We start from the raw sequence: 15147 nt of genomic DNA, 5'->3' as shown, positions 1-15147 counted from the left end.
ATGACCTTAAAATAAATAACACCCCCCCCCCCCAAAAAAAAAAAAAAAAAAAAAAAAAAGAATGCCGACAATTTTATGACATTGCTCACTGTTGAAGAATTTTTGATCTTTAAATAAAGAATCAATAAAATAAGAATTATTAATGTGACATTTTTGTCTTATTTATTAGAGGAAGTACGATTTCAAAATGCCAAAATTTAGAGAGGTATTTATATTTTCAAAGTACAGTTTTGAAACTATGTGAAGCCGGGTGGGCAGAGAAAGAAATATCAAGGAACAGGATGACAGATGAGGCGAAAAAATCAGAGAGTAAAATACACACACACACACACACACACATATACACGCACACGCACACACACGTGAGAGAGAGATAACGAAAAAAGAGGAGCGAGAGGGGGAGGAGAGAGAGAGAGAGAGAGAGAGAGAGAGAGAGAGAGAGAGAGAGAGAGAGAGAGAGAGAGAGAGAGAGAGAATGAGACTGCTTGTGCATTAAGAGGGCGGGAGGGAAATAGAGTAAAGATTGAAGCCTGCCTGTATAATTGTTTGTTTGTGTGTGTGTGTGTATGTGTGTGTCTGTGTCTGTGTGTGTGTGAAACAAGTAAATGATAGCCAATCAACTGGAAACATATTGACCAGTGAGATTACAATTAAAGAAATAGGCTGGTCGAACTATTCAGTTTGAGGAGGAGGGATTGGGGCTTATTTGCAATGATTTACATGGAAACATGTTATGATTCTCTCAAGTTTTTCTTAGCGTTCACCCACATTGTTGATTGTCTAAAAAGAACCCCCCCCCCTCAACCCCACGCCCCCCCCCCCCCTTCTTTCATTATATAAAGAAAGCACGACAAAACGAACATCTCTCTCTCTCTCTCTCTCTCTCTCTCTCTCTCTCTCTTGTATCCCTCTCTCCTTTTCATCTATCTATCTATCTATCTATCTATCTATCTATCTATCTATCTATCTATCTATCTATCTATCTATATATCTATCCATCTATCTATCTACATATCGACCTATCTATTTATCCATTAATAGGTCTGTCTCTCTTTCTGTTTGTCTATCCATACATTTAACCTTTTTCATTTTTTAATTACACGTATTTCCATCGGCAGTTTATTGGTTGTTGAAGGCTCTATTTACCATCCAGCTTTTGTACTTAAAACTAAATGTTTATCCTACAACGATATATGTAAGTATAAGATTAGGCAACTGTTGTCCTATTAAAGTCTTATGTTTTTAATTGTTTTAAGTGTTTTACAGTGATTGCAACACATTAAGGTCATATCAGCGCCAGTAATAAGGAAGAAAATGGGATAGTAATAAGTTCTTGAATTACAATTAAAGCACCCAAAAAAACGTAAGAAAAAGGAGAATTGGTTCAAATAGGGAACAGATGTATATTCCAAGAGCAAACTATCGAAGTGCTTAATTTGAGATCACCTAAAAGTCTTATCCAGTCAGAAGCACAGGTCCCCACTAAGAGGAATACACTCAAATGTTTACAAATCATATTATGATATGTAAACAGAACAGAATACGTTACATAACAGAGAGATGATTTACAAGGAAAAAAAAATATCTCCCAAAACTAACTATACAGGGTATCCGGTCAGGGTCAGAACAAAACCAAGTAATCTCATTCCAAGACAAAGACAGAAAGCTAGTTGGAAAACAGATATAGGGGAGTAGAAGACAGTAAGTACCTCCCTGCCCACTATGGGAGGTCGGGAACCCCACCCAAATAAAGTCTTAGCATGTCCTTTGATTTCATGAATAAAGAAAGAGGGACAAAGGACCCTCACCTCGATCATTAACCAATGCAGCTAGAAAGAAATAATAGCATGTGGTGTGTATCAAAATGCACAAACACACACATATGTAACACACGCATGCTGACGCCATGACACATTTCCCGGGCATTTTAATGGCCAACTAGCGCATGTGATGAGCGTTGACTAATCAGAATCATTCATTTGTAAAGTTGTCAGGGAAAAACCTAGACTTGTTTACAGTTTTTAAAGTTCATTATTGGTTGAACCATGAAATTGTGAAAACAGGCATACTTTCTCTGAGATAGATAAAGACACGCCCTTTGTTGTGGTATCTTACATGGTATTGGTGGAGGAAAAGACTTAATATTACTAAGTCTTGGAAATGGTTGCTCTCTGAGAGAAAGTCAACTCTCGTTTTGAATGTGTTATTGATAGTTGCTTTTTTAAACTTTAAATGTATATAACTTATCGTCAATATTTATGTTTAATTATTATGTTTTCATGTAGAAAAATGATTGTAGTTTCTGAAACAACCAAAAACTGAAATTTGATAATTTTGACCATTCCCACTTTAAAACCGGTTTTCCTCTTTTTCCAAATCCTGACTTAATACCGCTTCGAGGCGTAGGGTCACATATTAGTATTATTATTATTGTTATTATTACTATTATTATTATTGTTATTAATCTTCATCATCATTCATTTATTGATGTTTTTATTTGTTTCTATTCATGTTCTTTTGTGTCATATATTAAGGTGTGGCAGCAACGGGTGACAACCAAATCTACCTGGCAGGGGGTGCCATTCGTAAAATAAACTACCGGGGTTCCATCACCACCGAGGGTGTCTCCAACAGCGTCCACGTCTTTGATCAGACCGAGGCCACGTGGCTCCCCAAGGCTAAGATGAACATGTCACGATCGCAGTTCTCTCTGGTTGTTGTGGATAGGTACATTATACGCTTGGTGGTGTCGCTCAGTTACAATAATGGGCTTTATTATTAATTTTTAGGAGATAGTAAAGACTTTTGATAGGAACGTCACTATCCTGGAGAACATGTAGTTTAATTCGCTTACCTGTAATGAGGGTATATAAACATGAATTATAAGCCAACTGTGTGGCTATGTGGTCTCGTGGTATGACACTCACTTTCGGATCGGAAGGTCCTGGGTTCAAGCTTCACTCGCTCACTCGGCGCATAGTTGAGTCCTTGGAAAAGGCTCTTTACTCACATTCTCTCACTGTCACTCGGGTGTAAAATGAGTTCATGGCAGTTATACAGCATTGTTTATGTCGGAAAAAATTACAGTGTTGCCTTATAGGCGTTGTGTCTCGTTCTACATGTTACGTGTTGCTGTTGGTCCCCCTCTTGTAAAGCTCTTTGAGCATGTTTTGTGGATATTGCGCTATATAAAAGATCAGCTATTGTTTTTTCTTTAAAAGCTCTCATTTAAAAAAAGACAAAAAACGTGAACTTTTATATAGCGCAATATCCACTAAAATTGCTTAGAGCGCTTTACAAAGGTTCCCTGGTTAACAGCAACATTTAACATGTAGGACGGGACTTGACGCCTGTTAGTTGAAATTGAAATTTTTCGGACAGAGACAACGCTGTTAACGGCCAGGTACTCATAATATATCTGAGTACGGTGAGAGAATGTGAGTAAAGAGCATTTTCAAAGGACTCAACTATGCGCAGAGCGAGGTTCGAACCCAGGACCTTCTGATCCAAAAGCAAGTGTCATGCCTCTAGACCACATGGGTGCACTTGATTAGACGAGTTTATAAGTGGCACATGAACTGTATTTGAAATTCATGATGATATATATAATCTTATAATGAAATATATTATTATCTCCCTTTTATTTTGGGAAATGTCCAATTTTACTTAACCGTAATAGTAAAAATATTATGAGATGTCCTCCCTGAGTTAAAGTATTGATGAGAAATTTCGGGTATGAAATTGCAGGTTTTGATAAGTCCTGTACAACTATAAGGTCTAATGGTATGACTCTACCCATTCAGACGGAAAGGTCTTGGATTAGAAACCTGTTCTGAGCTGGGCATAGTTGATTCCTTTAGAAAAGGCTCTTTTTACTCACATTCTCTCACCGTACTCAGGTGTAAAATGGGTACCTGGCCGTTAACAGTGTTATCTTTGTCCACATTAAAAAAAATTGTAATATCGCCTAACAGACTACTTGTTACGTGTTGAAGTTGGTCATGGACCCTTTGTAAAGCGCTATGAGCACGTTTAGTGGATATTTCGCTATATAAAAGTTGAGGATTTTTTGTTTTCTGTTTAGATTTTATGCAAACGAAAAAAAATTAAAAAAATCTATTGCTGAATGATAACTTATTTTCGTTTTTGTCTACGTGTACATATTCACAGGCTGGTCTGATAGCCAAACACAATTGTGTCAGTGCATGAGATAATCAGTCGGAAGGAGAACATTTTGGATTTGCATTTTTTTATTTGTTTTTTTTTTTTTCCAGCATTTTCTGAAAGAATATGCACCCCAGATCATTTTAATCTTTATTTGAAGTAAATCTGTTGATTTTTCATAAAGTTAGGGTCAGATATGATGTATGGGAAAGGTATCCAGCAACTTTTCTCAAATTTCATAGGGTTTCCACTTGACTAGCTGTAGAAATAAATATTTAGAAGTGAAATTATGCTTTGATATTTCCCGAATACGTACAAAAAGGGTTTGATGTAATCATTTATGACAAGAACTCATTTTGGATAAAAATTGACCTTCTAACCAAACTTGGTAATATCTGAGTTCAAACCTTTGCAACATCCGACTGATTATGTCATGCACTGACACATATTATTAAATTCTTTGGATTTCCTGTATCATAAACAAATATTGTGAGCGGCTACGTGGTATGACAATTACCTTTGGACTGCGAGTCTCACTCACACTCGGTGCATAGATGAGTCAGACTGATTATGTCATTCACCGTAACATATTCATGGGTGCAAGAGTGCCGGCTACAGCCGGCCTGCCGGCCGATTTGATTACCATAAAAAACGTCGCCGGCTTTTTGTGATTTGGATTTGATTGATTTTTTTTCTTGTGTGGTTGCAAATTGTGTTTGACAAGTGATTGCAGTATTTTAAGCTTAAGTGTTTTGTATCATATCAATTGTGTCTTACTATTGTATACCCTTCAATAATTATTAAATGTAGACTTTGTTTCAACATTAGTATTTCATATGACGAGTTAAGTCCGTGAATCTTGGAGGCTTTTTCAGATTATATGTCTGGTCATAAGTAGACTTGCAGGCTTTTTGAGGTCCAGTTGCTTGCACCCATGCATATTTTAATTTCTCTCTCTCTCTGCCCCATAGTTACATCTACGCAGTGGGCGGCCATGACGGTACTGAGATTCTCATGACTGTGGAACGGTACGACCCAGTACAGAACATGTGGATGATGGTTGCCTCCCTTCCCCAAAGCATACGATTTGCCACGAGTGTGTCCTACAAGGGCATGCTGTATGTCTTTGGAGGAGAGACCAAGTCAGATTTCACGCAACAGGTTTACAGGTAAATAATAATAATAATAATAATAATAATAATAATAATAATAATAATAATAATAATAATAATATAATAATAATAATAATAATAATAATAATAACAATAGTAATAATAACAATAGTAATAAAGATAATGATAATAATAATAATATAATAATAATAATAATAATAATAATAATAATAATAATAATAATAATAATAAATAACAATAATAATAATAATAATAATAATAATAATAATAATAATATATAACAATAATAATAATAATAATAATAATAATAATAATAATAATAATAATAATAATAATAATAATAATAATTATAATAACAATAATAAAACTAAAATAGATATCAATAAAATTCCCTTTATTCATCACTGACTCAATCCTCTCCGGGCCTGCTGGCACTTGAGGCCATGCAAGGGATCTCCACCTGGTCCTGTTAGCAGCTATCCTTGTGGCCATCTCGAGGGACAGACCTCTCTGTTGCAGGTCTCCTTGGGGCGGCCTCCCTTCCTCTTTTCTTGGGGTGTCCGGCGCAGAGCCTAGCTTATCAGTGTTTCATCAGGTCGGTGACAGACATGCCCCCAACTATTCATCTCACAGGGGATATTATTTGTCTCTAGGGTCTACTCCAAGAGAAGAATGGAATTTAAAAAAAAAAAAATTGAGCTTTCACATAGCGCAATATCCACTTAACGTGCTCAAAGCGCTTTACAAGGGGTCCCTGGTCAACAGCAACATTTAACATGTAGGACGAGACATGACGCCTGTTAGGCGATATTACAATTTTTCGGACAAAGACAACGCTGTTAATGGCCAGGTACTCATTTTACACCTGAGTACGGTGAGAGAATGTGAGTAAAGAGTCTTTTCCAAGGACTCAACTATGCGTCGAGCGAGGCTCGAACTCAGGACTTTCCGATCCGAAAGCGAGTGTCATACCACTAGACCACATAGCTGCACAATGATGAATAACCCAGGCATCAGCTTCAATGCAGTGCCTGGTTGGGGTTCCGGACCTCTACAGTGGGCAGGGAGGCACTTACTGTGTCTTCTATCCCCTTATAGCTGTTTTCCAATTTGCTTTCTGTTTTTGTCTTGGTATGCGATTACTTAGTTTTGTCCTGTCCTTGGCTGGGAGGGAAACATTCAAATGCATAGTTATTGTTTTGGGAGATGATATTTTTTTCCTTCCTGTTATGTATTATTATATTTGTTAATTTGAATGTATAATGAAAACTAAGCATTTGAGTGTATTCCTCTTTGTTGAATCTTGTGCTGGTTTCCGGATGAGACTTATAGGTTTTCTCAGACTAAGTGCATTGATGGTATGCTTTTGGAATCTACATCTGATCCCTATTTGTTCCCAGTTCCCCTTTTTCTTACTTTTTCTGAGGTGCTTTAATTGTAATTCTAGAACTTTTTACTACCCCATTTTCTTCCTTTTTACTGGTGCTGGTATAACCTAAATGTGTTGCAAGCGCCGTAAAACCCTTAAAAATAAAACAGTGCAGGGCAGCTCCACAAATTGAGCTAGATCGAGGTGACTTGCTCAAGGCCACACAGGGCAGCAAAGACAGTACTGCTGAGCCACGCTGCCTCAGTTTGTAAAGCACCAACCTCCACCTGATGTGCTCCGTGGTACTTTACAAGACATAATAATAGATCTTTATTGTCCATAAATATGGCAATTTGTCATTTAGTTACACTTGTTATAACGTTAAACGATAACTGTAACATTGAACAGATATTTCACTCCTACTTATTTTCTCTCTCTCTCTCTCTCTCATTCTCTCTCTCTCTCTCTCTCTCTCTCTCTCTCTCTCTCTCTCTCTCTCTCTCTCTCTCTCTCTCTCTCTCTGACATGATCATTTTTTTAAGGTAAATTCAACATTGTGCAATGTGAGTGTGCATTGCGTTAAACAGATCTAGAGACTAACATTATTGAGCTTTCACATAGCGCAATATCCACTCAACATGCTCAAAGCGCTTTACAAGGGGTCCCTGGCCAACATAAAGGACGGGACATTATGCCTGTTAGGTGATATTACAATTTTTTCGGACAGAGACAACGCTGTTTTACACCTGATTACGGTGAGAGAATATGAGTAAAGAGCCTTCTCCACGGACTCAACTATGCACCGCGCAAGGACCTTCCGATCCAAAAGCGAGTGTCGTACCTCTAGACCACATAGCCGCTAGAGAGCTCAGAAAAACAGCTGAGTTGTGTATGATTTTTAAATTAACACAAATTGAGTGAAATTTCTATCCGATGCCTGGAAATAATGAAGGCAGAGCAGAGCTGTTCTTTTCATTTATTGTGTCTTTTTATCAGATTAGGGGGGCGAAGTGGCCGAGTGGTTAAGTTATTGCACTGTGACCCAGGAGGACCCGGCCGGTTCAGGCACTTTCATTTTTTTCCTTGAGCAAGATTATTAACCCCCAATTTGCTCACTTGAACAACTTGGGTAATTCCTGTTGACATGAGACATCTTGTTTGATGAGTTATCTATATTCCTTCGTGGAATGCCTAGGCGACGATATCGTATGATGTCGTAGCGAAAAAGACATAATTTTTTTTGTTTTGTTTTTTTTATCAGATACAATCCAACAGAAGATGCATGGGCTGAGTTACCTTCCATGAAAACACCCCGTGTTCTGGCTGCCAGTGTAGTATTTAAGGATAAGATTTACGTCATAGGTATGATGTGTCAATGTCTGTCTGTCTGTCCATCTGTCTGTATATTGGGGTCTAGTTGTCTTTGTGTTCTGGCTTCCAGTGTAGTCTTTAAGGATAAGATTTATGTCATAGGTGTGATGTGTCAATGTCTGTCTGTCTGTCTGTACATCCGTGTCTGTCCATCTGTCTGTATATTGGTCTAGTTGTCTTCGTGTTCTGGCTGCCAGTGTGGTCTTTAAGGATAAGATTTACATCATAGGTATGATGTGTCAATGTCTGTCTGTCTCTACATCTGTCTGTTGTAACGATTTGGGTGCTCTCGGTTAGTCGATAGAGCCAGGTAACTCGAAACGTCGACAAAAGAAAAGATAGGGAAATGACTAGAATGATAGACAGAGGGGACTCGTTGTTAAGTTTCCTCGGAGAAGAAGATCAGGCCACTGCCCTGGGCCTAGCCTGAAGAAGGGAAAAGAAAGAAAGGAAAAAGTCCGTGCGTCACGGCCTGACAATTGTAACGATAATATGAATAGAGAGCAAGATTTACGAACACGATACATTTATTACAGAACTAAATAACATGTATAACATAAAATAGAACGATACAACTTTACTTGTCCATTTATCCTACCTCTTCTTACACCCACGAATAGGGAACACTACAATAATAAAATAATAAAGAACAAGAAAGTGGTATTCTGTTTAACTCAACATAACTTACAAAGACCCCTCTGCTTTCCTGCGCTACGCTTATATAAGCATCAGACCCGAACCCTGGTTGGCTAAAGGCGGGATACAAAATGCATAGCACCCTGGGAAGGTATGAGCAGACTCCAGACTCGTTCGGGTGATGCCTAGCAACCAAGTTGCTGGGGCATAACACTGTATATTGGTCTAGTTGTCTTCGTGTTCTGGCTGCCAGTGTGGTCTTTAAGGATAAGATTTATGTCATAGGTGTGATGTGTCAATATCTGTCTGTCTGTCTGTACATCCTTGTCTGTCCATCTGTCTGTATATTGGTTTAGTTGTCTTCGTGTACTGGCTTCCAGTGTGGTCTTTAGACCTGTAAATTCTCAGTCAATTAACTGAAATCAGTCAATTCGTCAAATTCAAATATTTTTAAAAAGGGAAGAAAGAAATGAATAAAGAAAGAATTCATGAATCGTAGTCGATTGACTGTAAAGTTAACTAGGAATGTTCCACAGCCCCACGCATAGCTCATGGGCCGTTTATATTAATGATGGATATATATTGCCAAGGCTAAGCGACGCTTTTTAGAATTGCCGTGTCTGAACACACCCCAGTGTATTTTCACACAGCCTTCGTGAAATTATTTTTTCACTTTCGAAACCTGTCGTAGCCAATTTTAACTGAGCCGCCGAGCGATAAATTTCACTGTTTCGTCTAAGCCAAAATTGACCACATTTACTTGAAGAACAGGAAAAGTATGAGAAAGAAAAATTCGAAACACCGGAAGTTCGTTATGTAGACACCTTCAAATCGAAAGTTAAATGATTGCTACAAGCACATCTCGATTACCTCATGTTGTAAACAAACTGGTTGACCGTTTCTAAGTTTCTTCACTGATTGGGTACCTAATTACAAGGAACAATGGTAAGTAGCCTAATTAATTCCCTCGAAATTTAGTTTTCTGCCATTGCTTTGCTCAAGTGAGCTTGCTGTTTACCTTTCATTTTGATTCTTTGGATTTTACCGCTACGACGAATTACGAAGAGTTTCAGTTTCAGTCAATTTTTATAGAGCTCATTTACAGGTCTAGGTCTTTAAGGATAAGATCTGCATCATAGGTATGATGTATCAATGTCTGTCTGTCTGTCTGTCTGTCTGTCTGTACATCCTTGTCTGTCCATCTGTCTGTATTTTGGTCTAGTTTTTTTTATCTCTGCTGTCTTTTTTTTTTAAATGAGCTTTTATATAGCGCAATATCCTCTAAACATGCTCAAAGTGCTTTACAAGGGGTCCCTGGTCAACAGCAACACATAACATTTAGGATGATATATGATGCCTATTATATTAATGTTATTATTATCATCATCATCATCAGTATCATTATTATCATCATCATCGCCATTGTCATCATCATTGTGATCACCAGGTGGGAACACATCCAGAAGTGAGAAATGGAAGAAAGAATATCTGCCCGAGTTCTGTGTCGCCAGCGTAGAGATATTCGACCCGGTGACAGAGACTTGGTCTGAAGGACCTGCCTTGGCGAATGCTTTGTGCGGTGCTGGTATGTAGGGATGTGTGTGGTTGGTGTTGTTGTTGTTGTTATAACAATGCACAGTTTACACCAATCTCAAAATCATTTTTAATTTTTAAATGTGCTATCTTTAGGTGATAAATATTCATTTTTCTTCTTCTTCTTCTTCTTCTTCTTCTTCTTCTTCTTCTTCTTCTTCTTCTTCTTCTTCTTCTTCTTCTTCTTCTTCTTCTTCTTCTTCTTCTTCTTCTTCTTCTTCTTCTTCTTCTTCTTCTTCTTCTTCTTCTTCTTCTTCTTCTTCTTCTTCTTCTTCCTCTTCCTCTTCTTCTTCTTCTTCTTCTTCTTCTTCTTCTTCTTCTTCTTCTTCTTCTTCTTCTTCTTCTTCTTCTTCTTCTTCTTCTTCTTCTTCTTCTTCCTCTTCTTCTCCTTCCTCTTCCTCTTTTTCTTCTTCTTCTTCACTGATTTGCATTGCGGCCGCAAAATCTGCAGTTGTTTGGAAATTTTTGCTAGTTTTTTTGAGATTTTGCAGAGAAAAATAAAACAAAACAATAATAATGATTAAAAAAAACATTAATATAATTTTTTAAAAAGACGAATTTTTTTTCTTTTAATTTGATAGCTCGTGTAGAACGTGAAAGATAATTAATCGAGAAGTTACTTTTTTTACGATCTCATTTTCTTCCTTTTTACTGGCGCTGATATGACCTTACATTTGTTGCAAGCCTTGTGAAACCCTTAAAAACAAACAAATACCTTTCTCTCTCATGAACTAATTATTGGTTTTTAGGAAAATTAATCGTAAATTTTGCTGGTTTTAGCTTGCAAAATTTGGGATTTTGCTTGCAAAATTAATTTGGGATTTTTTCTTGCAATAAAACGCCATATCAGATAGTCAGATATGATTTCTTCATATGCTTTAAAAAATTTCTCTTCCCTACTAACTTACTTCCAAGGAAATAGCCTGCTGAGTTTATACTGTCTTTTGGCTTTGTGTAACGGTGGTCTGGCCTACTTGGAATGTTTAACAAAATATTATTTTTTTATGAAATATCAGTGATAGTTGCTATAATTAACTTTATTGATTAAACATTTACCCTCACAAGGATTCAATAGCACTTTAAATTCCTAAAAATTATGTACTCCGACATTAAATTATATTTTCAATAAGTTTTTAATTACTCAGGAAAGTTAAATAACAATGTGAAATTGAATGTAAGTGTCAATTGAATATAGTAAAACAGATGAGATGGACGTTTAGGATGAATGAAACACTACAGACGAATGAAAATGTTAATGAAGTTCTGAAATTGGAGTTAAAATTTCGAAATTCTTGTAGTAGTGGACATGTCTGTATTGGTGTAAAAATTAAGTTTCTTCATCAGTTGTTCCCGGTGCGTGGAAATCAAATATTTGTTACAGTGAATGACATAATCAGTCGACTGGTGAAAAGGTTTGAACTGAGATTGTTACAGTGAATGACATAATCAGTCGACTGGTGAAAAGGTTTGAACTGAGATTGTTACAATGAATGACATAATCAGTCGACTGGTGAAAAGGTTTGAACTGAGATTGTTACAGTGAATGACATAATCAGTCGACTGGTGAAAAGGTTTGAACTGAGATTGTTACAGTGAATGACATAATCAGTCGACTGGTGAAAAGGTTTGAACTGAGATTGTTACAGTGAATGACATAATCAGTCGACTGGTGAAAAGGTTTGAACTGAGATTGTTACAATGAATGACATAATCAGTCGACTGGTGAAAAGGTTTGAACTGAGATTGTTACAGTGAATGACATAATCAGTCGACTGGTGAAAAGGTTTGAACTGAGATTGTTACAGTGAATGACATAATCAGTCGACTGGTGAAAAGGTTTGAACTGAGATTGTTACAGTGAATGACATAATCAGTCGACTGGTGAAAAGGTTTGAACTGAGATATTGTCAAGTTTAGTGAGAAGGTCAAATTTTTATTAAAAATGAGTCCTTGTCATAAATGATTAAATCAACCCTTTTTGTACATTCGGGGAATATCAGAGCTTAATTTCACTTCTAAATATTTTTTTTACAGCTAATCAAATTGAAAAAGTATGAAATTTGAGAAAAAAAAGTTGCTGGATACCTTTCCCATACATCTGACCATAACTTCATGAAAAATCAAGCGATTTACTTCAAATAAAGATTAAACTGCTCTGGGGAGCATGTTCTTTCAGAAAATTAGAAGAAGAAAAAAAAGAAAAATGCAAATCCAAAATTTTCACCTTCTGACTGACTTGGGTCGCACTGACACAACACACATTTCTAAAAATTGTTTTCATCATCAGGTGTAGTGAAATACGGAGACACCATCCTGGTGGTCGGTGGAGAGGACGACAAAAGTTGGATGGCCGGAATTTGCTGGTTAAAGCTGGACGGTGACAAGGAATCCTGGGTGTGGTGGGAGGGGCAGGAGTTACCGACTGTCATGTCTACTTTTGGCTGTGTCGTTGCTAATGTCCCTCATGAGTTGTTGAAAAATAACTGATTCACAGTGGTGCACGGTTTCCTCGAAATCCTTTGATCATGTAAAAGGGTTTTGAGGAAACTGTTATAAAGAGTAAATGACACTTGGTGGTCAGTGGAGAGCACGACAGAAGTTGGATGGCAGGGATCTGTTGGTTAAAGCTGGACGGTGACAAGGAATCCTGGGTGTGGTGGGAGGGGCAGGAGTTACCAACTGTCATGTCTACTTTTGGCTGTGTCGTTGCCAATGTCCCTCATGAGTTGTTGAAAAATAACTGATTCACAGTGGTGCACGGTTTCCTCGAAATCCTTTGATCATGTCAAAGGGTTTTGTGGAAACTGTTATAAAGAGTAAATGACACTTGGTGGTCAGTGGAGAGGACAACAGAAGTTGGATGGCAGGGATCTGTTGGTTAAAGCTGGACGGTGACAAGGAATCCTGGGTGTGGTGGGAGGATCAGGAGTTACCGACTGTCATGTCTACTTTTGACTGTGTCGTTGCTAATGTCCCTCATGAAAAATAACTGATACTCTGACTACTACTTCTTCTGCCATTAAGGCCAAAGCTTAAGGCTGAAAATTGTATAGTCGTCTTTTCAGTAACAGGGCTAGCATGGTTTCCTTTAAAAAATCCTTTGGTCGTGTAAATGGATTTGGAGGAAACTGTAATAAAGAGTAAATGACATCATGACAATTGAATGCATTCTCGAGGACACAGTGTGTTGTCCAGGGGACTAAAGTCAACAACTACAACAAAGAAATAAGATAAAGACGTTGAGGTGGCAGAAATGAGGATGTTGAGATGGTCATTTGGCTGGACAAGAAAAGATAAAGTGAGAAATGAACGAATTCGAAGGTTGACTGAAGTGAAGAATGTATCAAAATAAAGATGAGAGAAGATGGATTGAAATGGTTCGGACATGTAAAAAGACGAGAGAGGGAGTAAGTACGTGGGAAGGAAAGTATTGGATTTACAAAGAGGAAAAAAGGATGCCCAAAGACTAGATGGTTGGATAAGGTAAAGGACGATATGAAAGAACGTGGCCTGGAGGAAGATGATGCTCTGAACCGAGATGCATGGAGATGTGGCATTCATTATGGCAACCCTGCAAACTACGGGATAAGCTGAAAGAAGAAGAAGAAGAAGAGTGTTGTTCGGGGAAACCATACTCCAGTGGAAAGGCCTTGAAATTTTTGCATTGGAAAACACTGGAGATTAGGTGGAAAGAGAACTCCCAACTTCTCCGCAGAACAATATACTCCCAACAAAACAGCAGTAACTCTTGTTGGCAACTTCTCTCCCAGTTTCGAGCTGATAGTGGCAAACACCCCCGTGACGGAGTGACTGTCCCATTCTGTTTGCAAAGATGAACTTATTTCATTGATTACTGAAAATCAAGGGACAGGTCAGTGGGTTCTTTGTAACTCTACTTTTGGATTTGTTGTAGGGAAAATGTCCCATGAACTTTTACTTTGCATTCTGATCTGAAACCATCGTCATCATCATCATCTTTATCATTATCATTATTCTCATTATCATCATCACCATCAACATCATCATCATCATCATCATTATCGTCATCATCATCATCATCTTCATTATAAATAATCACCAATTTCATTATCATCATCATCACCATCATCATCATTGCATCCTCGGCTAATTCACTTTACAAAATATATTACCCTGACTCTTTCAGGTATGAATGAGTTCTTCATTAAAAACCAGGGACTGACTTTGTAAAAATACTAGTTCAGAATGGATGCCAGGTACTCATTTTACACCTGAGTACAATGAGAGAATGTGAGTAAAGAGCCTTTTCTAAGGAATCAACTATGCGCCGAGCGAGCCTCGAACCCAGGACCTTCCGATCTGAAATCGAGTGTCATACCACACTACCACATAGCCTTTTTACTGGCACTGTAATAACTGGGTGGGGTTCCTGACCTCCCACAATGGACAGGGAGGTACTTACTGTGTCTTCTATCCCCCTATATCCTGGGTGGGGTTCCTGACCTTCCACAGTGGACAGGGAGGTACTTACTGTGTCTTCTATCCCCCTATATCCTGGTTGGGGTTCCTGACCTCCCACAGTGGACAGGGAGGTACTTGCTGTGTCTTCTATCCCCCTGTATCTGTTTTCAAAATAGTTTTCTGTCTTTGTTTTGGAATGAGATGATTTTGTTTTGTCCTGACCCTGACGGAGTCCTTGGCTGGGAGGGAAACAGTCAAATGTATAGTTATAGTTATGGAAGATGATATTTTTCTCCTTGTAAATCATCTTACTCTCATGTACTGTTATTTTTTTTCTTTTTTAATTATTATTATAAACATTTGAGTGTATTCCTCATAGTAGGATCTTGTGCTGGTGTCTGAGTGTGACTTTTAGGTGATCTCAAACTAAGTACTCTGATA

General features: G+C 37.8%; 1 protein-coding gene across 1 annotated transcript in view; it reads left to right on the top strand.

Moving 5' to 3' along the window:
• Positions 1-14459, top strand: part of LOC144960852 (kelch-like protein 28) — a 36196-nt gene extending 21737 nt beyond the window's left edge. Inside the window, exons 8-12 of the mRNA XM_078894234.1 lie at positions 2535-2727; positions 5136-5333; positions 7928-8028; positions 10121-10258; positions 12554-14459. Coding sequence (XP_078750360.1) covers positions 2535-2727; positions 5136-5333; positions 7928-8028; positions 10121-10258; positions 12554-12753 — 830 coding nt within the window. The 3' untranslated portion in view covers positions 12754-14459. The remainder of the gene's footprint in view (positions 1-2534; positions 2728-5135; positions 5334-7927; positions 8029-10120; positions 10259-12553) is intronic.
• The last annotated feature ends 688 nt before the right edge of the window (positions 14460-15147 follow it).

The sequence above is a fragment of the Berghia stephanieae genome, chromosome 15, assembly GCF_034508935.2.
Source record: "Berghia stephanieae isolate SIO BIC M18660-M18661 chromosome 15, UCSD_Bste_1.3, whole genome shotgun sequence".
Classification (NCBI taxonomy): Eukaryota; Metazoa; Mollusca; class Gastropoda; order Nudibranchia; family Aeolidiidae; genus Berghia; species Berghia stephanieae.
The sequence above is the reverse complement of the archived record's forward strand: the minus strand, read 5'-3'. Positions and strand labels throughout refer to the sequence as shown.